We start from the raw sequence: 23559 nt of genomic DNA, 5'->3' as shown, positions 1-23559 counted from the left end.
AATGAAAAACATGCCCCAAACAGACCCAGAGCGGGGTCAACAGCTGGCAAAGGATATGGCAATCATTTATATAAATATGCTTTCTCAAGCCCACAAAAACAAAAATCCCAAAGCCAACAGCTGGGAAGGGTTGGAAGTAGCCCCAAGGCTGGTTAGTTCCCTTCCAGATGGGGAGGTTACACCGGGGGTAGCCAGGCTGCTCCACATAGACTTCCGATTCGCATTAGGAATAAAAAGAGTGCAGGGAAGGAAAAAGGAAGAAAAGCTACAAGCATGACTGCTCTGTTTTTCACCTAACTTAATCAAATAAGTGAAGAGTTTCCGAGACGGAAGGCTTGCATTTATTGGTATTCACGCTGGGTTTTCTGTGTTTATCACGGTGTCTGATACACTCCTTAACTCTTTCAAAGGGGAGCAGATAGATTCCAGGGAATGGTTTATGTGTAATGTCATGGTCATTTGTAGACAGATTGAAGAATCATGTGAAGATTTATGTTTTCTGAGTGTTCATATCATCAGATTCAACAGAAGGAGAGACAAAGAAGTTGCTGGTCATGGCTTTGAGGTCTAAATCACAGATACACTTTGTTCTTCCTACAATTTGCTTTTACCTGTACCTGTCTCTTGGCATGTTTTGATCTGCCCAATCAAAGCCTTTTTCTGTCCAGAAACTTTGGCATTAAATGTTCTTTCCTTCAGCGTCGTGTCCATCCACACAGTGATGGCAGGGAAGGCCTTCCACGGTTGCTGCTGGTGTGTTTTGTGCACATGAATTTTGCATTCTGACTTTAGTTTCCTGCCATCCTGACCAGTAGTGCTGGTTCTTTGATGGTCATGATGTCATAACTTGAGCATCCAAGCTGCAAACTGGGATTTCTCTACTCCTTCATTGGTGGGGAGAGGATTTCTGTGCTGTCTGCTGCATGTGCAGATCCATAAAATCCCTCACGTGGGACTGAAGCTCCATTTTCCATCTGCAGCTGTCCCCGAGCCTGTCAGGGTTTGGAAACCAACTTGGGGTCACACAAATTCATCTTTAGGTTCTGAGAACAGTTATTTGCAGAAGGGGTAAGAAAGCTCTCAATATCTGGGCAGCACTGAGCTCTCCTAGCTGTGAAATCACAGTTGCAGGGGAGAGAGGAATTTTCAACCTCTGCACATTGAGGCTATTTACAGTGGGAAATGAGAAGTAAAGCTTGTGTTGGCTCTGTGTGTATATTCACATGGATGATATGAATCTTCTGGATTTGATCTTATCTCTTTTCCTCTTGGAAAAGAGCAGTAAAACAAGGTAATTTAAAACTACCTGAACACATCCTTCCACCTTACTGCAGGGCCCTGGAGTGGTAACCTCCTGACCCCGGGGTTACAGGTCTAGTGCTCTTTATCCACCCTGATTTCCCAGTATCTGCCCACTTCCTCCTGACATTGGAGCCTTGTTATATAAGGAAATTGGAAACACCGAGCAGCCTGCGCAGCAATCTCCTCTGCAGATAAGGGCACTGGTGCAAGAGGGCTGGTTTTAAATAGAAATGAGCACCCAGGGTATGGGGGCAGCTCAACTGGCTTTGCAGTGCCAGTTAGGAATGCATTTACTCAAGAAATTACTGTATATTTTTATATTTTTACACGCATAACAGTCATTTGACTTTTTAAAGTGAAAAACATACACCGAGACTTGTACAGCTCGAAAGAATGCACGTAAAAATCAGAATATAAAAATCAGTGTAGTTTGGAGAGGTTCTAATTCCATAAAGGATTGGCAGGAGGATTAATAGAAGTATTAATAAGCTGCTTGGTTTCTTTTGTGGTTGCTTTCTCTATTTTTTCTCTTAACTCTTGCCTTGCTGAAGTGGGGTTTGGAAGATGAGCTCAGGTACAAGGGTGTGAGTTCCATGGAAAGACTCAGCCTTGGAGGGGAAAAGAGAGCAGGGTTCCATCAAAGCCAAGCAGTGTTGTTTCTTCTAAAGATTTTTGCTGGACTTCTGTCTTGACAGGGTTAAACTTTATTTTTTTTGTTTAGTTTTGTGAAACAGAGCTCAGTAGTTGAGTGTGGAGTCTGAATGGGACAAGGAGTTTAAAGCAGTAGATGGTGATGGTGTATCAAGTTAAAAACAGAGCCATGTGTTCTGTTGAAACCCAAAATTGCTCATTAAGACATCTGCATTGAAGACTCTCTGTTTACAAAATAATAATTCAGATGGACAACAAAAATTAAGGTATATAAAGCTAAATAAGTGTAAGACACTGTCTGAGGGTGGCAATTTTACTGCTGGAAACCCTCAGAAGTAACAATGAGAAAATTATTGTAAATTTGTTTTTTTACATTGTTTAATAGAAGCAGAAAGCAAATTTAAAGTATTTCAGGTATATTCCATGAAGTGACAGGTAGAGTGTCCAGGACTGGTGACATCCACAGGATGTGCTTGAACAATTTCAATTCCACAATCCAGGTCCCACCAACTTCCCTTCCAGGGCACACAGCCCACCTCAGAAAAACCTGAGCAAGCCTGATTGTTCCTGCCTGTACCAAACGTGGTGCTGGGAGCAGGGAGAGCAGGGAAATGTTCCTTGAGGCTGAGCCAAGGGAAACGCAGGGCTGGGCTGGGAGCAGCAGTGATCTGCAGCTTCCCCACCAGGAGCAGGCAGCACCTGCAACAACAGCTCTCCATGGGAATGTCTGAGCCCCTCCAGTCCCTTCTGAGGAGTGTTTCAGGACAGTTTTATCCTTATTGGTAACAAATAAACAAATTCCAGTTCCTGGGATAGTCCCTAAATATCCTGGAGACAGGAGAGACCCAAGATTATCCCAAGTGCTGAAGTGGAAGGAAGGGTTGTGTGCTAAACAAAATCATATCAGGCAGCCAGAGCTCTCCTCTGACATTGTGGCTGTTAAATAGTGCATTTATTGTCTGTTAATTAATATCTCTGGTTCTTGGAGCGCAATTCTGAAGCACATAAGATGGATTAAGGGAGGTAAAATTTAACTTATGTACTGGCAGTTTGAAACATATTGTTGATTTAATCTCATTGAACTGCTCAACTGATCCATAGTACTGACCAAAACCTGCCCAGGAAGGACCAAAGAAGAAGAAAAGAATGAAAAATAAACTACACAGTAGCAGACATGCCCAAAGCTTCGTGGAATGAGTAAATAAGAAGATTTCATAAAATGAAGCAGTAATTCCTTTCCAGAAGATTAACCAAATGGAAATGTTCAACATACAGGACTGGTTAATTAATAGTCAGGTCCATCAGTTCCCTGTAGGATTTTCCATTTAAGAAAGTCTCTCTTCTTAAAACAGAGCAGGTGAAATGATTGAAGTTGCACTACTGTGGCTTAATTATTTTAAGTCACTCTCAGGTTTATGGAGTACTGACCTAACTTCTGCTGTTCTCCTTTTCCTTGCCTTTAGGATAAATTTCCTCTTCCTAATGTTGCGTTGATTGTGGAGTTTGTGTTAAATATGATCATATTCACATAGAAACTCCTGTTTCTCTAAATGTAGTGTCAGGAGAATTAGTGCTTTGTCCTGTGAATTTATATAATGTTGGCCTCAGTTTTTTATTATTTTGTGTTAACTTGATCCTTTCAAGTCTCCTATAAATGTAACTTCACTCCTTAATTAGTCTTTAGCACTTCCCTGGATGAAATTTACTCTGTGAATATTTTTCCTTAGTAGTCATCTTTGGGTTTGAAGCAGCAAAACCAGTGAAAATAATAACCTGAGTGTAGCCTAAAGTCATTTCCTTCCTTTTGCTTGACACTTGAAATGCACACCTGCCCTGGAGCCCCTGGCAAAGGGGGACTGTGGAACTCAGTGGTGGCTGCAGGACTGGAAGTGCCTTTGAGGGCAGTGTGAGTTTTACTGGCAAAGTTGAAATCTTTACCAATCCCCAAAAACACAAAAAAAAAAATTACTTAAGGGTTTGGTTGGGTTGGTGATAAGGAAAACCCTTCTAACCACACTGTGTTTGTCCAAAAGATGTAGAATTTGGATTCAGGAGTCATTTTAACTGAAACTTTTACTTTATAATAAAAAGTAGCAGAGTGAGAGCAAAAGAAAGAATTCATAGTGCAAAGCAGAAAGGGTAAAAGAAAAAACTGCCCCCTCAAATGGAATATTTCTTTATTCTTTCTTTTTCCTCCAGTAGGAAGCAGGAGAACATTTAACTTTGTTATTAAACTTCACTGGCTTCATGGGGCAGTTCCTCCCTATGGTTTAACAGGCACTGAGCAAATTATTTCTTATTTAATCTCTTCCCCTCCCAGCCCTGCTCCTTCCAACTGCAGTGTCCCTTTTCTGCCACCTAAAGGAAAGAGCAGTGCCCCATGGGTTCTTCTCAAAAAGCAAAAACTGTTTTCACCACTGCACACCAACTTTTTTCCCCTGATTCCTGATAGTGTGATCTCATAACGTGGTGAAGAGAGGAGCAGGACACTGACAAAATTCATCATAAACTCTCATTTAAACCCCCGCGTTTTAACACAGATAAGAAATTTCTTACACGTATATGAAATTTGGAAGGATTTTTTTTTTTTTAAATCATGTTGTCCAGCATACAGGCCCCAGTCCAGGAGAGCACTTAGGTCCATGCTTAACTTCAAACACGAGGGAGCTGAAGTCAAGTGTGTGCTCAAGTGTTTCCTCTGCATTCCCTGCCAGCCCCAGGACAGGGTTTGGGTCCTGCAGTAGCAGGTGAGTCATTCCATAAATCTCTCCATATTATGAAGTGATTGCATGACAACTTTTCAGCTCCAAATAACCATTCCTGGCTTTTTTGGCACCAGATGAATTAAACTCTTGCTGTTCGTACGTGGGTTTGCAGTGTCTGCGTTTAAAATGTGTGATTTCACCTCCTGCCTGTGCCAGTTCTCAGGTTTTTGGGGTTGTTTCAGTGTGGGAATTTAGAGCAGGAACTCAGAGCTCCATCCCTGTGATAAAAGGTCAGGCAGCACCAATTGCAGAGAATTTCTTGGTGATTTCACAGCTCTGGTGACCCAGGCCCAGGTGTTGAAACGATCCAATGGATGAGTGTGCCGCCCTGGCACAGCTCCCCGCTGGAAACCCTGCAGGTTCTCCCTGCTTTCCAAGAGCTGGCTTGGTTCTGGGCTGAGCTTTGGGATGTGCAGGAGGGGCTGAGCGTCCCCGCCCTGGCCCAGCTGGGCTTTTGGCAGAGCGTCACCCCCGCTGTTAAACGCGCTGACCCCGCTGCCTGTGATTTACTAACTGTTTTACAAACATTTCCTCACTCTGTGAGGTTTGATATGTTCCCCGTCCCCAACAGCTCAGCAGAGCCACTCAGCCACCGAGCCAAACCTGCCTTTGTTTACAGCTTTGCCGGAAATTTTCGCAGGGAAAAAAAAACTTTCTCCTTTTCCAATGTTTTATTTTTAAGTCAACACTTTCTATGGTTTATTTGTGCAAAGCAACATTTGGGTACAAGGTATTGCACCGTGTCCAAGTGGGAATTGCTGCCTTTCTAAAAATAAATGGGGGGTCATGTGAACCAGTGCAGAAAAATCTGAAGATACCAAATATTACAGGACCTTTACATTTGGTGCTTCTTTTTCCATAATATTCTGGGCCTGGATTTTTCTGAACTTTTTTTCCCACATTAGTTTCTATAATAGAGCATAACGTAAAATGATGAAACACAGGAAGGAATCTTCTTTTAAACAAAATTATCAGTGTTAAAAATAACAGTCCTATTTTCCCTCAGTGTGCATTTTTTTTTCTCTTATAAAGGCTTTATTTAGTACCCTTGCTAAATAACATTTAGTACCCTACCCAAAGAGTCCAGTAATATTTAAGTGGCATTTTTATTTCATTAAAAGCTTAATTTTCCTAAATGCTAATTTGCCTCATGTGCCTTGAAGTCCCACAGATTTAATTTCATGTTTTGGGCAGGGAACTTGAAACTTGGGATGCTTTGGAGAAGGAAATCAGGCAGCTGTGCCTGGTCTTTGCGTTGCAACTTAGTGCAAATTAAAATTAGAATGGGATGGGAATGTTTTTATTAAATGTTTTCACAGTGGAGATATGTTTCATGGAAATGGCCTTGCTGTGATGACAGTTTCTCAGGGTCAGGGTGGAATTTCTAGGGAAAAAGGAGACAGGAATAACCTGGGCTGCCTGGGGAGGGCACGAGGGCTCCTCGTGCCCAGGTAGCCACGTGCTGCTCCCAGAGTGGGAATTTCTCTCTGTTCCCTCTTTTCCTTTCAAAACCTACATTTATTTCCCATATTTATAATTCCTATATTTATAATATATTTGCTAATGCTGCTGGTTTCAGCGCAGGACAGACACACTGCCCTACAGAAAGTCCCTTTCAGCGTTCTCAGTTCTGAAATATCGTTTCTCTCTGCGTTTCAGAGTAAGGAAATAAAAAGAGATCTTTCATGGAATTTTTTTTTGTAAATTGGCAATTGATGGTGCAAAAGGTAAAGACATTAAGGGCAGGTCATGTCCTCTGTACAGATCACTCAGGACTGGGTATTGAATTTAAATCTAGTTCCAAATGAGAATATAGTTTTGTTTTCAGTCCTGATCAGTTTGTTCTTTGAGCTGAATCCCACTGAATGCATATTTTCAGACCTAGCTGAAAAATAAATGTTTTCTTTACATTTTACTGATTGGTGAAGTAAAATTTAAATGACCTGGAGAGGTGTTGACATTGAGCTCCTGCTCAACAGGAATGGATATTGTTGAAATACCTCCTTGCTCTGGTTCTGTTTCTGTCCTGTGGCTATATTACATATATTGCATTTTTAATCCTGTGAAATACAAGTGAATTAGAATTCTAAATCTTCCTTTTAAATGCATTAGATTATTAATGCTGTTAAAGGAAATACCCACAAATGGAATTATTTCTGGAGGGTTTGTTTGCTTGTTTTAATCACTCAGAATCACTCAGGCATTCAAAGGGAATTTTCTGTGCCAGGCTACCAAGTCAAAATAAGAGAAAGAACCTTCACCAAAAGAAAACAAGCTTTAGATACTGACGAAAAATACTTTGAAAATACTTTTTGTCTGGAAATTATAATTATTAATGTAATGTCTGTTATTTAATGCCAGCGTTATGTTGAAAGCTAGGAGGAAATGGGTTTGAATACTGAAGTAAATGATTATTTACTCCATGCAAATTACATAAATTCAAGAAAATGAACTAGCCATGTGTGGAAAATATCACTGAATTTTCATCTTGGACTGTCCTTTTCCTTCTTTTTTTCCCCAGTTGTTGTGGTTAGCACAATGAATATTTACTGATGGATTCACTGGTGTGAGCCCTCTCAGGATTTGTTGAGTTTCTGTCTCTCTCTGAATATGCTTTTAAAATATTCCTTTTAAAATATTTAAATATTCCTTTGGAGGCTGTGGGACCTGACACGAGGAGAAGCAGAGCAGACAAACCAGCACCATCCTGCTGGATGTGCTGTATCTGATTTAAATCCGCAGTTCTGCTCATCTCCATCACCCCAGAAACGAAGAGAGCAACCCAAGAAATGTGTTTAGCAAAAGAAATTATTGATTAATGATCTCTTATCAAATAGATATCCCCACATCAAGGAAGCAGGTACATGTGCTGACACAGGTGTGTTTCAGAGGGAATTTGGGATGAATCCTGATGGCAGAGAGGTGCAGGAAGGAGGAGAGGAAAATGATCCAGTTGCTTGTCCCTACTGCTCACACTGCTGTGCACATGCTTGTGGTTCCAGGGGATGATATAAGTAGTGTGGAGTGGTTTTGTTGCTATGGGAAAAGTGCTAAAAAAGGCTGGAGCTCTTGTAGAGCTCCCATCCTTTGGGTATTTAATGTACAATTTCTGCTAAGGATACTCAGAATTATACCTCTGATACTAAATTGCTTAAATGTTGAAACATATGGTCTTGTGTGCTGTTCACTAGGAAACAACTGGCTGTTTCCAGGCTGCCAAATTCACATAAACTTGGGCTGTAGGAAGGGGGAATCTGCAGCAGCTCAGAGGATAAAAGAGGGGATTTTTACTGAGGAGCCAACCTGATGTAAGGAAAAATGCTAATTAAACTCAGTGCCATATATCGGTAACAGATAATTAAATGTTAATAGCTGAGAAGTTTTTCAATTAAAAGTGAACTGTTTGTGTCCTCTTGATTTCTTCAGGGGGCCAGGGCCGTGTCGCTGTCGTTTGTGGCGTTCCCTGCTACAGTAATCATTTTAATAAAATGCAATTATCTGCATAATTAATTTCTTTGACTGCTCTGCTGTGTCCTTCACTTGCAGAGGCCAGAATGTCAAAGATCAAGTAGACTGGAGAAAATAAAAAATTCACATTGTGAAAGGATATAAAAAATACTTGGAATTGCAATGCATTGGCTTCTATTTATCTCAAATGTCAAGGGCAGTGTAAAATGTATTTTTAAAATGTGTTTTTGTATGGTTTGAGCCCATTCTTGGCGTAGTTGTGAATCTAGAGGGGCCATTGTTCTTTGAGAGAGTTTGAGGGGGTTTCTTTGTACAAAGTGACAAAAAGAAGACTTGGAGTACTGGGCTGCCATTGTTCCTGTGCGGCGCTGTAAAATTTGATTTGAAATTAGGACCTCGGGGCAAGCTCTTCAATAGCCAGTTTTTATTTTCTGCCAGCATTTTAATCACTCTTGGGCTTAAAGTGGATGACCAACATAATGCCTCTATGTTTAATAGAACAGTTCATATCTTGAAGGCCAGTTAACTGAATTCAGGGATCTGTCATCTGCCCAACATTAGTCTTTTCTGTTTCCTGTCTATTTATGAAGATAGCTCTGCACTCCAGCCAGCTCTCAAAGAAGAGCAACTCTTTCTTTCTTTCTCTTTCCTTTTTTTTTTTTTTTTTCTTTTTCATTTTTTTCCCTTCTGAATTTCTTCTTTGCCATCTCTTTTAGTGATCCCTTAAAGGAGCCGGGCGGGCGCTGCAGCGTCAGGAGGGGAGGGACAGAGGGGAGAGTCAGATTTCCCAGGGAAATGGGATGATGGAAGGGAAAAGTGGTACCTAAACCTCGTGCACATCCTTGGGATTCACGTTCAGGGATGTGTGAGGAGGGAAAGCAGGAAAACAGGGAGGAAATGGAGGCTGGAAAGAGCTGATGTCCGGGTCAGGATGTGCTCAGGAGAACAAGAGACTGCAGAATGTTTGGTCAGATTCCAGGGGTGTTTGGTGTTGTTTGGACACTCTGGATGGTTCATCCTGGCCATCCATGCCCATGTTTGGTGCTGGGGAGGTGCCAGGCTGGTGGCAGCATGTGGAGAAGCTCAGTGTTGGATGTTATGAGGGGACAGCACCAGGGGCAGGTGAGCCTGGTGTGCCCACAGGGAGATCCTTGTGCACAGGAGGCCTAAAGAGGTGGAATTCAGGTTTAAAGCCATTTATTAAATGGCAGGGAGCACACAGGAGGCTTTGCTGGTTTAGAATGAGCTGCTCTGGGAGTTGGGATTTGTAGCTGTACCCAGCAGTGTCCTGCCCCTCCTGTCCTCCCTGGGCATCACACACGAGCTTGGTGGGCTGTCAGGGTGGTGACAAGCCAAGGTGACATTTCAAACAGCAGCACTTCAGTGCAAACTGCACTTTTCTAACAAAGACACAAGGACTGGAACAGATGTTCCCTCAAAAATTTGGTTTAGGTTGCTCTGTGAGTGCTGATTGTGACAGTGTGATTGGGAAAGGACTTCAATCACCAGGCTGCTTCACACTGACCACTGGTCATTAAATGGTGATCATTTCTGATTGAGTTAAAGCTGGGCAAAGCTGACACCAGCAGCACAAAGTGGAAGGGAAAATTATTCATATCCCATTACTAATTATGATCTGTTGCACGTAGTAAACTGAAATTCAGGGTTGGTTTGCCAGAAATGAAATAACTTGGGGCACAGATTAGGATATTTCAGTCATAATCATCTGATGCCTTTGTTGTCTTTATTTGTCTGGAATCAACAGAATCCAGCTTGTTTTCCAGGCTGTCCCTTGTGCAGATGCAGGAGCAGAGTGGCTCAGCAGGGCTGGGGATCCAGGAGAGGTTAACATATTCAGCAGCATCAAGCAGAGCTTTTCATTCACGTTCAAATGGAGCTGTGTGGGTGGCTCCACAATGTGGGAAACGCTTTTCATTGAAGAATCTGAATATTTTGTAAGGAAGTGAATAGTTGCAAATAATCTTTTCTGTGACACTGAAATAAAGAACAAATGAGCTATTCTCAGAACAACTGAAGCGTTACTGTCCTCAGTGACTTAACAGAGCTATACAGAAAAAAATATTCCAAACTTGACAGATTCATATCCTAATCTTTTGCTCCTTCATCAGGAGACTGTGTGGTTTGTGTAGCTGATACTGGTAAAAGCAGGAGTTAGGAGGAGACATTTGCTCCAGCACTGCATTTTGAGGAATACAATTAAATTTCTTAAATTATAAATGTCAGCTAGAACTCAACATGGGGCCCTATGGGCTGAGTACATCCCCAAAACACCCAGTACCTTGTGTCTACCAGAATTTTGGCTCCTGCCAGGCCACTGAGGAGACTTTGGGCCTCCTGTGAATATGTCAAAGCACTGCACAGCTGCCCAGGGCGGTGTGGAGTCCCCATCAAGCAGGGATTGAAGGGATGTGTGGCTGTGGCACTTGGGGACCTTTCCTGGTGGCTTTGGCAGTGGAACAGTAGGCCTGGATGATCTTAGAGGGCTTTTCCAACCTCAGTGATTCCCTGCTAGAATACAACAGTGACATTTTGCTGTCATTATTTTATTTAGGTGAAGTTTTCCCCTGGGTTTGAAGGACAGAGCCAGACTTTGGGAGCCCCCGGGTGAGAATGCACAGCCCTGCTCTCCTGCATTGCCAGCAGTGATGCTGCAGGCTGAGATGGGATTTCCCTGCACACAGAGAGCACTGCAGGAGTTCAGGGCAGCTGCCACAGCCCCCTGTGCTGCTCTGTGTTCCCAAATAATGAAACTTCAGCAAGTGCAGGGGATCTCCAAGGCAGGGCTGAGTAGGTCAGCGTCAGCCTCCTCTAAACGTGATTAACTTCATCCATCTCCTGGTGCATTTCTTTCCAATCCACTCCAGTGCTTGATTTAATTTTCCTTTTATGTAAACTCCCAAGATTTAGCTTCATCAGAATGATTGCAGGGATTCCCTGCTCATGGCTGGCTGCTCCCTGATCCCTCCAGGGCTTTCCTACCAACCCCTCCAGCCTGGTGCTGAGGGGGCAGAACTGCAGGGCATGGAAGAGCTGGGCTGGAAAAGTTGCTCAGAGAGGAAATCTGGTTGGAATCCTGCTTGGGAAAACGAGCAGCAGGTTGGATCTGCTGGGGAGGAGAGGAGCAATCCCTGGGACTGGGGTCGGGATCTGTGCTGGGAGCCTGGGGGAGGTTTGTGCCTGTTTTCCTGAGCATCCTGTGGATTTGTGATCAGTAGATACTCTTCTTCTTTTTATTTTTAATAATTAAATATCAGTTTTGAAATAATTTTTAACAGATTTTATAAAAACTGCAGTGCTTTTATTGTGAATTACCCATTTTTCCTGTGCCCAGAAATGTGTCATGTGCTACACAAGCCTTTAGTTGTTTTTACCTTTTCTAACAAGTTCAAAACCCAGCCACAATTGTTTTCAAGCTTTAGGAGGTTAATATTGTATAGACCATTTTAACCACCATTTTAAACTTGTTTTATCACCAAAAAAAAAGAAAAGGAAAATAAGAAAGACTCCTGGCTTTTTCCACAATATTAGATCTATCATATCAGAGTCCTTTATTGAATATTTTATTGACCGTCTGCTTGCCCTGTGCTAACCTGCCTGACATCCAAAGTTTCTCCCTCTCTGGAGAGGCCACGTCAGTTCCCATTAAGCAGCTGAGCATGAATTTTCCCTTCTTATTTCCTGTGGATGAACTGCATCCCAGCAGGAGAACCCGGGCCCTGCTGCATCCCAGGGCCAGCAGCAGCTCAGGGTGGGCTCCACACAGAATCCTCCCTTTGGGGCTGGCAGCAGCATTTTGGATAATTTTGCTTTCCACAAATGTAAAGGTATTGAAGAGGAAAATGTCTTCCCCTGGCAAGTTAATTACTTGACTTCTCATAGGAGCAAAGCTTGAAGGCAAAGGGAAGAGGAAAATGCATCTTGGGCTTAAATTAGGCAGCCTGTGCAGGAACAGGGCTATGATGTCCTGAGCTGCTGCAATTCTAAGCTCCTCAGTTAATTTTCCAAATTTTTTAATGTTATTAATATTTAATTTTAATTTCTGCACACCTTCCTCTTAAAATTATATAATATTTAAATTGTGTGTTTTCTGTTGTCCTAAAAAACCAGAAAAAGGTGTCACTGAGGGGTTTTATGGCCACACAAACCCTTTGCTTGCAGAGTTTGCTCTGGCTGGGCATCCTGCAGAGCTCTGTGCTGCCCTCCCAATAACGTGCCCGTGGTTTTTTGCTGTGCTGTGTGACATTTACTAAATAGTTTTAATATGGAATAGGTATAAATCTTTCATAATTCCTCAGCTGACATGGTTGAAATAATGGACAGTGGCATTATGTGCCTTCCTTCGTGTGCAACAATTGTTTGACAGACACTGTGGCGTCTCTGAGCAAAGCATCCAGGGCAGGGGAAAAGAAAATTTTCCTCCAAGCCATGAAATATTTTAGGTCACTTTTCATAGTGTATTATTTAATTATTATTTTTAAACAGAATCTCAAAAAATTCAGAAAATTTGTTTTTCTACATGGAATAAGAATGTGCACAGGAGCTCACAACAGGACAACTCTACCTGAGCTTTGCTATGCTTGGAAAGCTCTCTGGAAATAAAAAGCAAATTGGGAAGAACAGATTGTTAGATTGTGTTTCTAAGGGTAATTTCACTGTGATGGAGTTGGAGGGGTGAACAAAGTTGGTTCCGATTTTATCTCTGGGACTGCAGTGTGTTGGCAGCAACATGTGTCTAACTCAAAATGCAACAAAAAATGGAAGAAATTTAATTTTTTTGTGATTATGGAGGTCTGTGGGGAAGGCTGCTATTCTTGGGATGTGTAAGGCAGCTTTGGGGTTTTAGTGCCTTTCTTTCCCATACTTGGTGTCAGATGTTGTAACTTAATTTATTTTCCCATTAGCTTTTGCTAATGATACTAAAACTTCCTTTAAAAGCTTTCCTAATTAACGATCTTCTTGCACCCAAACAAAAACTATATTGTCTTTGAGAAGTGCCTGAGTATTTTAAAAACAAGAGGCTGTTGGTAGGTTTTATTGCCTCATGAATTTAGGGTCAACACACCTATTATTTGCCAGAGTTAATTTGTGCTGGGTTATTGACTGTCGGCTTGTTGGGGATATCTGACTCTTGTAAAAGTTACACTCATCTCAAATGCTTGTAATTTTATTCTTGGTGCTCTGGTGCCACAATATTTAGCTCATAAAAGGAGGGGAGCAGTTGTACAAAGGCAGGTATTTAACTTCAGGCTCGTGAGAGAAGTTGTCATTACTCTTTGTATTCCTTCTCCCTAACAACGAATGGTTTTAATTTTATTTTAGATAAGGAAAGGGGAAAAGACAACTTTGTTAAAATCATAAGACATGTAAAAAGTACATGATACTTAGTTTTAGGATTTGTAGGTTTTTAATCTGCTTTTCAGGTGGCTCTGTCTGAACTCAGGGCTTATCCAAGAGGAATTTTGGCCACTTGCAAAGGGCTCAGTGGCACTAAAACAACCAACTCCCTGCCAAAAAGATGGGAGAGCTCAGTTTGATGTAGAACTCTTGTGTCAAGGTGAAAATATCCCCCTTGGACACTCCAAACTGGAAGCACAACAGATAGCAGAGCTGGCAGTTGGTTTAAAAATCCCCTAAGAACCCATCCCTTTTGTGTTTCCAATTCAGAATTAAACTGGGGAATTGTTCCTTCTGGTTTTCCAAGTGTCTGCTTCCATCCCAAATCTGAGCTACGTGTCCTTGTGGGATGAAAATCAGAGTTTTCTGTAGGGCAGCCTTGAAATGCACAGTGCCCGGCCCAAAGGCTCTGCTGTGCCTCCTCTCCCAACTGCAGTGGATCAAAAGTTCCTCAGCAGAATCCAAATTAGCACCAGGAAGTCATGACCTGTAATGTGGGAGTTGGAAAATATCCATTTATTCTGCAGGGTGCACTGGGAAATCACATGTTCCTGTGTAGGAAATTCAGGAGTGCTGAGCTTGATCCTTTATCCCAGTGTTTTCCCAATCCCTTTTTTTTTTCTTTTTTAGTGCCCAAATATGTTACTATTCCTTTGTGGGCTTCATTGTGGGCTGACAGAAGCAATTCAGAAATATTGCTGGGCATGCTGGATGTGTGCAGGAGTTGGTTCTGAGACCCTTGGCACAGTCACTTCCTATTAAAAGTGGGGGATTTTTCTGACCCCTAACCCAAACACTGCTGAGCAGGTGACAGTCTGAGTCTTTGCTTGATTTCCAGCAAGCTCTGGCTCTCTGCAGTGGAAATTTATTGCATAAAAACATCTGAGACTGGTTTAAGCCAAGTCTAGGAGTTTCCCTGCCTGCCACAGCCACCCTGAGGAAGCACCTAAGGAATTAAAGCATCCTGCTTGTCCTACATCCACCTGATCCCTGCTATGGCTGCTTCACAAATAACCACCCCAATCCTTCCTGAGTAATTTTTGCTAGTTTACAGTGTGTGTGTAACTTTTAAAACTGGAAAACCAGGAGCTGGCTCTGTTTGTTTTCTCACGAAATTGTAGCCAGAGCAGTGAATTCATAGCTGAGCTCTTACTCAGTGGCTGCTGCATTATAAATAACTCTTCACCTTGGCCCTGCTTCTGCAGCCATTACTCACTGTGAGTAGCCCTTACTACCATGGAGTAGCAGAGCAGGAGATGATCCTGCTGGCATTACTCACAGTTTGAGCACCCTGGCACATCAGGAGCTGTTTTCAAACAAGGAGCTTTCCTCAAGAAGTGGCAAGTTTTCCTACCTGGTAAAACTGCACTTGCAGAAATTATCCCAAGGAATTAGTACTGAAAATAAAAATTAAAGCAGGGAAAAGTGGGGAGAAACTCTGTCCTGGGATATTTGGCAGGGTGAATGCCTGAAAGTGGTGCTGTGTATTTTCCTTGGGCTCTGAGGAGCAGCTCAGGAGCTCTGCTGGGAGAGGCATCACCTCACCCCTTCCCCTCAGCATCACCCTGCTTTGCTTTCGAAGTGTAAATTAACTTAAAGCTGCAAAGCTTTTGGGAAAGGTTCCAGACCTGAGGTCATCTTTCCTGGGTGGTTTATTGGCTGCCCTGTGTTTGCCCACATCTCCAGCGCTTGCCAGCTGAGGGAGTTTATGAAATTTTGATGCAGGAATTAGGTTGTTGCTCATCTTGTACCTTCTTGCTCATATTATTGACAGTACCACTGAACTGCTTGAGGCAGATAGTATCTCAGTGATCACTGTGCTATTTCAGCTCTCCTCTGCTGACAACATCAGAAGTGTTTTAACAGGGTTTTAATGGGCAGCCTCTGCAGCTCCTTGGAGGGTTGCAAATAGCTGCTGTGAAAAACCTTTTCTGCAGCTCTGAGCTGACATGCCCTCCTTTCCTTCCCTTCCTTCCCTTCCCCATGCAGCTGCTGCCTGTCCCTGTGGCTGCAGCACTGCTGACAAATGCTCCTGAGCAGCTCCTGCATCTTCCAGGGGAGCTGTGAAACCTCTGGGCAGGGCAGGGAACCCAAATCCCTCCTCATCCCCCAAACAGCAGCACACAACCTGCACAACGACAACACACGGTTTCCCCTGGTTCTGTTACTCACAACATGTTTTTTTGTGGTACCCCAGAGCAAGATTTAACGATTCTGAAGGAAACGACGTTTAATTTTCAGCAGAAAACAGGATAGGATGGAATAAATCCCCCCTTTGCTCAGGACAAAGCCTTGGTTTGATGGCAGCAGTTTCTAGCTGAGTGGTTGCCTTGCTCTGCTTGTTACCAGAAATGAGGCTTGGAGAGGCTTTCTTTGCACTATGGAAAAGCTTTCTCCTCCCTATTTTGCTTAATATAACTATAATGTGCCCTTTATCACACTTCAACTTGAGCAATCCCAGTTTGGAAATAGTGCAGAAACACCCATGGGAAAAAGCACGAGAAATGTACATTACAAAAAACACACAGGCCCAGCTCAAAAGATCCACTGCCATGTAAATTTAATTAAAAAATTACAGCTTTTCAATGAGGGCTTGTGTCTTCAATTTAGCAGTTTCCATGACTTCTCCAGCAAAAGTGTTTCTTTTTTGCATTCTTGGTGGAAAACACGCTGAGGGCTAAAACAGTCTCCAAGAAGAGTCTCTATTCTGTGTCACAGGGAAAAAATAAAATTACCCAAAATATGTACACTTGAAATAAGTAAGAAAAATATCCACTTTCCTGTTTTGTTTTATTTCTATCCTCTAACAAAAGTTAAACTTTCCAGTAACCAGCAGTGCATGAAAAAGCATGTCCTAACTGTGTGAATAAGCTTCCTTTTGATTGCATGTGCAATTTTAGGGTATTTTTGTTTCTTTCCATGAGAGATGTGTGAGATTGGATAAAATAGTGGCGAGTGGGTGAGCAGGAGAAGAGCTGATGGCCAAAGGTAGAGGCTCATAAATAAAATGTCACTATTCAAAGAGGAGTCTTGCTTAAAGAAGGGAATCCCTAAATTTTAATATTGAAAATTAATAATTTATTCACCAACTGCATGTTTAAGGGAAGAAATCCCAGCAAGAGAACCTCACCTTCCTTGGTGTGATGTCCCAAGGGGTACCCAAAATTCAGAGATTCTCCTCAATATCCTCAGCCTCTGAGGGAAAATAAAACTTGAATCTCCTGGCTGCTAAAACTTAAAAGGAAAATCCAAAGGTCTTTGGAAGTCAGCGGGATTAAATGCTTTTCTTAACTCTATTCTTCCATCCACTCTTCTCTAGCAAAGCCCTGTGCAGGCTGAACCTCTCAAATATCAGGGTATATAAAAGCCACTTCTGCTTAATGCCCATTATTTCAGCTTTTAATGCAGTAAAGGCAGTGGCTTTTGTGGTGCTTTCTTCAGTGCAAAGCAGCTGCTCAAAGGACCAAATCTTTAGGTTAAGAGAGAGGAAAAAACCCCTTGTCTCTGGAATTTCAGCCCCTCGGTGGAGAAATGGAGATGTTCAGAGCAGAGCTGTGATTTTCACACTTTCTGCCTCCAAGCCTGTGGGTTCTGCTGCAAGTTGCAGCACTGAAAACCACTGTGGTTTTTGTTTCTCTAACTTAATTAATAAAAACAATTCATCAGTAGCTGATGCCTTTCAGAGTGGTTTTTCCCTGAGTCAGCTTACTGTGGAAGAGCTTCATTATAAATTACAATGAGCAAAACAAAAAGAAATAGGCAGAGTAAAAAAGAAATAGGCAGAGTAAAGCTTTGGATGTGGTGGGCTTTTCTTAGAAGAGTTTATTTGAGGGAACCTGTAGCCAAAATGTTTCATTCTCATTTATACACATTGCTCCATGTCTAAAATTAAAATAAAAAAGAGTTGCAATGAGCAAGAGCAGAAGGGATGGAAGGAAAGGAGCCAGAGCCACTTTAGACTTATTTTTATGCAGATTGTTTGTCACCTGTGCTGGTTCAGTGGCTGCTTTGAAGTTAGTCTGGCATTAGTGTTGTGCCTTAGGCAAGGTTGTTTGCTGCCTCCCTGTCCATGTTATTTCACTTGCTTTTATGTTCCCTTCTATCTCACAGATTGGCTCTGCCAATTTGGATGTAATTGGATGAAACTTGGCTTTTGGTTTTATCCTGGAGCTTTTGCTCACACCAGCAGAAAGAACCTTGGTGGATGAAAGGCATTGGTTTGGCCTGATCATTCCTGAATTTCCCATAAACAAAAATTAATATTTCTAATCTTGTTTCTTAACACATTCTAAACATGATCAAAACCAATTAAAAGTCAGAGAGTCAGGCACATTCATTCAGAAGGGGGAGTCTGATGTAATGATGCCTCTGATGTTGGATTCCATGGTCCTGGAGGTCTTTCCCAACCTCAATGACCCCAAGGCTCATCTGGATGCACAAAGTGGTTCCAGAGGATGTGTGAGGATCTGCCTGGCCTGTGGGTTTGGGCTGTGCAGGATCAGTACAGAGATTTAAGGGATGAATTCATCGCTGCAGCTTTTCCTGAACATCATGGAACAGGAACCAGCCTGCATTTGCACGGGTTATGTCACTGCTTGAATCCTCCCTGTCTCCTTTCCTTTATTCCCAAATAAGTTTTTATCCCACCTGTCTGGGGCCAGGCAAGGTGCTGCGTAGCCAAAGGGCACTTCCTTCCTTCAGGGTTGAAGAGTTCCCTTAAAAACTTACATACCCTGTGTGTAACTCTGGGTTCAATCACCCAAAATAATGGCTGAAATTTCCTTATGTTGCCCATGGAGAAAATGTAAACTGCAAATTAAAAAAAAAGAGGGAAAATAAAATGTCTCTTGTGCTTCCCTGAGGTTCCCAGGTCCAGGCACAGCACCCATCACCCCAGGAGCCCAGGCCAACACCACAGTGACAGACTGAAGCTCTGGGTCATTGTAACATCCATTTGCATTTATGGCCAGATTCTGAAGGGTGTTAAATGTATAAAATATCTGTTTAAGTGATGTGTTTGAATCTCCATGTCACTCCACCATTAAGTGTTTTCATGATGATGTGCTTAGGTGGGAACAAATTGAGCTTGTAGGGAAGTTTAGGAAAGATAAAATTTAGGATGCCTTGAGCTTTTTGAGATGGATTTGGCAGCAGGAGAGGCAGGACTGGAGTGGGGCTTTCCTTTCCAGTTATTTACCTGCAGCATGGGCCAGGCAGGTGCAAAAGGGAGATGTCAGTGAGCAGCTGGAGGCTGTGGCAGAGGTGAGGGTGTCCCTGTTGTGGCTGTGACCATCCCAGACCTCTGCCATGGCCCTGTGTTCTCCAGCTCATCCTGCTGTTCCAGTTCCAGTCACATGCTGCAGAGCATTTTAGGCAGATTCTGTGTAAGCAGCTGTCGGATGGGAGCTATCAAAGCTCAGTTTTGTTCCTGGAGCTCTCAGAATATTCCTCATGGGTTCCTGGGGCTGGAAGCAGTCATGTGTGGCAAAGCCACACTGCCAGGCCCTTGTGCTCTGGAATTCAGAGGGAAATGAGGATCCTGTCCCTTCATTTACTTCCATTGCTGCCTCTTCCTTTATTAACATATACTGAGATCTCACAGTTGTGGAACTGGGCAGCTCCTTTCCAAAATACATCACAAAATATTCACCCTGTGCCACTTGTGAGCCTGCACCGTCAATGACAGAATTGATTCAGTTGGTGCTGCTGCACTTTTAATGTTCCCTTTTATGTTCATGTTTGTTCCAACAGAGTGACCACTAGCACAGACGACTTGAACTTGTATCACCCGCAAACTGACAACGCTGGAGCCACCAGTTTGTCATTATCCCTCCTAGTGTATCTGATTTAATTTTGCAACACTGGATTAATTCTTAAAATTGCAGTGCTTTTTGCTCGTTAATGGTCAGTAAATTATTCGGGGGGGGGGGGGGGGGGGAGGGTTGGTGGGGGAATGGAATTCATCAGTTTTGCAGTCGTTTTAATTCTTCTCGTTTTAAGTTGTTCTATAAATATGTCTTTATGGATGTAGTTTTACTAGCTTAAAAACATCTAATTGAAAACAGTTGCTTAAATCTCTTTGGATCAAGGAGGCAGTAATAAGCAAAGAGAGTATCTTATCCCTGCAATCCAGAAACGCTTAGTGACTGGTATACTCAGTGCATGTGTAATCAGCTTCTTGTTTCATCTAAAAACCTTAGCTCTTTTGGTGTGATTTAGTACTTCCCCAGCAGCATGGTTTCCCTTGTCTGTAAGATTATCAACGAGTGAAACAAAATATATAAACCAAAAATGGCCTAAGAGACAGAAGTGTTCTGAGACCTCTCTGGTTCCTCCGTGCCCTCTCGTCGTGGGGCTGGTGCGTCCCGGCCTCCATTTGAGTCTTGTAAATTAACATTTTGTTGTACATTATGTAATGTTATTCTTGTCACTTAACCTCTGCATCAGGCAGGACTGATCTCTGCTATTTGGTAATGCCCCCCAGCAGATGAAGCCTGTCTTAGAGGAGATCAGCCTGGGCATTTCCCACTGCTGCTGCTCAGGAGTCCCAGGGCTGAGAGCTGGGATGTGCCTCTGTGGGACTGCCCTGGGCACAGGGGTTACTGCTGACATTTGGGTTTGGGACCTTGCCTGCTGCTGGTTTGATGTCAGAAATGTGGGTCTTTCCTGGCTGATATGTAATGAGTGCAGATCCCCCTGCACAGACTGGGGGTGCTTGCATGATGTGAATGCTCTAAATTATGTTGTTAATACATTTAAACAAAAATTACTGATGACCACTCTGGCTGCTGGCCTGTTTATTCAAGGTTCCTCCTTGCGTCCCTCTGGTTTGAAATGTGGTCCCATTTTCCAAAGGGATCCTCAGAAAGTGTCCCAGCACTCAGAAGTCTGTAAATGATCCCCGGCTCATTTCCAAGGGGGAAGGCAGGGAAAGAAAGGCAGTCTGTGCTGGGGGACAGGGAAGGAGAAACCACCAGTGTTTCTTCATGCAAGTGGGAAGTAAAACAGGTTCAATTATGTGAGATTTAGTGATTTATTTTTTTTTAAACATCTGTGTTATTCATCTGAATCGGACTGTCCACATGGTTCATTGTAATGTCTCGTTAGCAGCTGTAATTAATGGAGATGGTAATTTCATAAATTGCAAGCCCACTTTTAATAAGATTTCATGTATCTTATTCCTTAAGCAGGCAAACTGTGCCATGGACTTTACTCAGAAAGTTGTGTCATTTTCCTTTTTTATTTATTTTCTTTTGAAATGTCAAATAATTTCACACAAATTTATCAATCCAAAGGATTCAAGATCAGCGGTGTGGCAACACCACAGGACTAAGGAGCAGACACTTGTACAGCATCTGATTCTTTGTCCAGGGTTAAAACTCAGAGTTCAACCCCTGAAAATTCTTTTTCCCAGTCTTTGTGATAAGCAAGCAGCACTTCACACAAGGCCTTTGTTGGAAATCACCCGTGGTTGGGGCTTTAAGAAATGCCTGAGTGTGTTCTGCCCATCTAAAAGCCATCCATTACAAAAAATAATCAGACATCCTTTTTTTTCTTGTACATTTGTGTCATTCTGCGAATCAGAAGCATTTTGTGTGCTAAGGGCAATGTGCTTTGCTTTTGGAATTCCTGAGTTTCACTGAAACCCTGGGGCACAGTTTGTTCAGGAGACCTGAGGTGACCTGAAAATGGGAGCTGCTGGGTCCCTTTGCTGCTTAGCAAGATCATTTTAAACAGAGAATGAAATGCAGTGTCCAGATTTAATGTGATAACATCATCATCCAAAGAGAAAAGTAGTATTTTTATATTAGCTGACCCATTGAAAGCACATTCCTCTAAATGGACAGTTTCCTCATTTGTAAATGACAAATCTCAGGTGGGGAAAAAATTGGTGACTTTCCTGAGCTTCTGCAAGCAGGGCTGGGGCTGAAGAGTTCCTGTGGAAGTTTGGATTCTGTGTCAATGCTTTGGCTGCTGAGCTCTCTGCAGGCAGGGAAAGGTGTGGGAGGAAGGAATATCTGGTTTGGTTATAGGATAATGTGCTGTCCTGTTTGGGAAAGGCCTTTCCATTCTTCTGGACTCAAAACCTTTACTTTTCCCTGACATCTCAGTGACCAACTGTCTATAAACACACTGAGTCTAAAAAATAATGAGGAGGGACCTGCTGCTTGTCCTTCTTTATTATTGGCAATTGGGTTTGAAATACCCTGAAAAATCTGTGTTTTCTAATATGAGGATGATTGATAAAAATTCCTTTCTATCTCATGAGAAGTTTAAGAAAGTTTCCTCTTGTATTTATTGGTTGTCCTCATTTCCCATGGAAAGCAGGAAATGTTGTGTTTGAGCTCTTGAGCTGCTGTCCTGCAGTTTAATTCACCTTAAAATTAATTAAGAGCCTTTATTGCCATTGTCTTGGAGTTGGATATTTGAGGTTCCCTCAGGGGAAGGGTGAACTTGTCTCCTTGTGGATGGGATGTGGTGAGAACCCTCTGCATCCCAAAATTCTGCCCATCCAGGACAGCACATCCCATTCTGAGGTGCAGAACAAAGTTCTTGGGAATTTTTGGGGTTTTCTTCCATGAAGCATTTCCAGATGGGAAGGAGCAGCTCCCTGTTCCTGGCTGGGGCCATTTCAGTCACTTTGGGCTGGGGAGGGGGCTTGGCCACTCTGTTTCCACAGCCTGAGCACAGATGGAATTTCACTGCTCTATCTGGAAGCTTCTCCTCCTCCTCCTCCCCCAGCCCTGCCGTAGGTGCTTGTTTCTTGAACCAAGACAAATTCCACTGCAAGTGTTGGAAAGTTCAGTTCCATTTCCAGGGGTTTTTAATGGTTCCTCCCTTTTCTTGCACGGTGGGTCAGGAACGTGTTAAAGCTGGTGGTAAAGTAATTTATGAAGGGCAGCTGGAGTTCAAAAGGTTCAAATATACAAGTTCAGTTCCAGCATCGTTTGGATCTTCACACCTCAGTGTCCCAACAGAGAAACTGGATACTGAGTTTTTACAGGTTTTACTGTAAAAACTGAGCCCTCCAGAACTTTTAGTAACTAATGGATTTTGCAGGAGTGATTTGACTACCCTGGATGTCCATTAGCTGCTTTGCTTTGATGTCTTTGCTGGAAACCTAAATGGCTTTTACTTGCACTTTTCTTTTTTTTACCAGTGTTTGCAGGAGATGTCTTTTGTATCACAGTAGCTGGTAGGGAAAAAAAGTGATGTACTCAAAAATTGGAGGAGCATTTAATCACAGAATATCCTAACTAGAATTTAAACTGTGTGTTCTCAAGAAAGTTCCCATCTGCAATCCTGAGCTGGGTACATTCTGATTCTTGAATTCATGCTTTTCTGGTGGTGTTAAAATTGAATCCTCAGGAGCTACATTGTATTGAATTAATATTTCTCTCTTTTCCTTGCTTGTCCTATTTTATTACTGGCAATTGAGTTTGAAATATCCTGAAAAATATGTGTTTTCTAATATGGGGATGATTGATTACAATACATTTCTACCTCATGAGAAATTTAAGTTTCTTCTTGTATTTATTTGGCTTGGCATCATTAATTTCATGTATTATGCTGTTGCTATTAGATGTGCACAACTTGATGGGCAACTCCTAAAAATATCTTGCTGATTTACAAGAACTTTTCATCATTATGTTCTTCATGTGCCCCTTACACTGAGTTTGTCCATTTTCCATCACCAGTCAGAATTCACTTTGTACTCGAATATTAATAGCAAACTTCGTGTTGCAAAATTGTACAGAATAAGGAAAAAACCTAGAAAAATCCTGATTTTCAGGGATATGTGACAATTCTGGGTGTATTACACATGGAAAAACTGGCACAAGAGCAGAGGAATGATCCAACCACTTCCATTTGGGGCAGGGGCCATGGGATGGGCTGGGTGTTCTCCCTGTCAGACAAGAGCTCAGGAGGAAGGAGGTGTTGGAGTGGTGTGACTCCC

General features: G+C 42.5%; 1 protein-coding gene across 5 annotated transcripts in view; it reads left to right on the top strand.

Moving 5' to 3' along the window:
* Positions 1-23559, top strand: part of BCAS3 (BCAS3 microtubule associated cell migration factor) — a 296865-nt gene that overhangs the window by 176935 nt on the left and 96371 nt on the right. The window contains exon 23 of one of the 5 annotated variants that reach the window (XM_059487015.1): positions 19353-19510. The exons of the other annotated variants lie outside the window; for them this stretch is intronic. Within the exon in view, the coding sequence (XP_059342998.1) occupies positions 19353-19357 (5 nt within the window). The 3' untranslated portion in view covers positions 19358-19510. Of the gene's footprint in view, positions 1-19352; positions 19511-23559 lie in introns of those variants that run through there. 5 annotated transcript variants of the gene reach the window in all.

The sequence above is a fragment of the Ammospiza nelsoni genome, chromosome 21 (genome assembly GCF_027579445.1).
Source record: "Ammospiza nelsoni isolate bAmmNel1 chromosome 21, bAmmNel1.pri, whole genome shotgun sequence".
Classification (NCBI taxonomy): Eukaryota; Metazoa; Chordata; class Aves; order Passeriformes; family Passerellidae; genus Ammospiza; species Ammospiza nelsoni.
The sequence above is the reverse complement of the archived record's forward strand: the minus strand, read 5'-3'. Positions and strand labels throughout refer to the sequence as shown.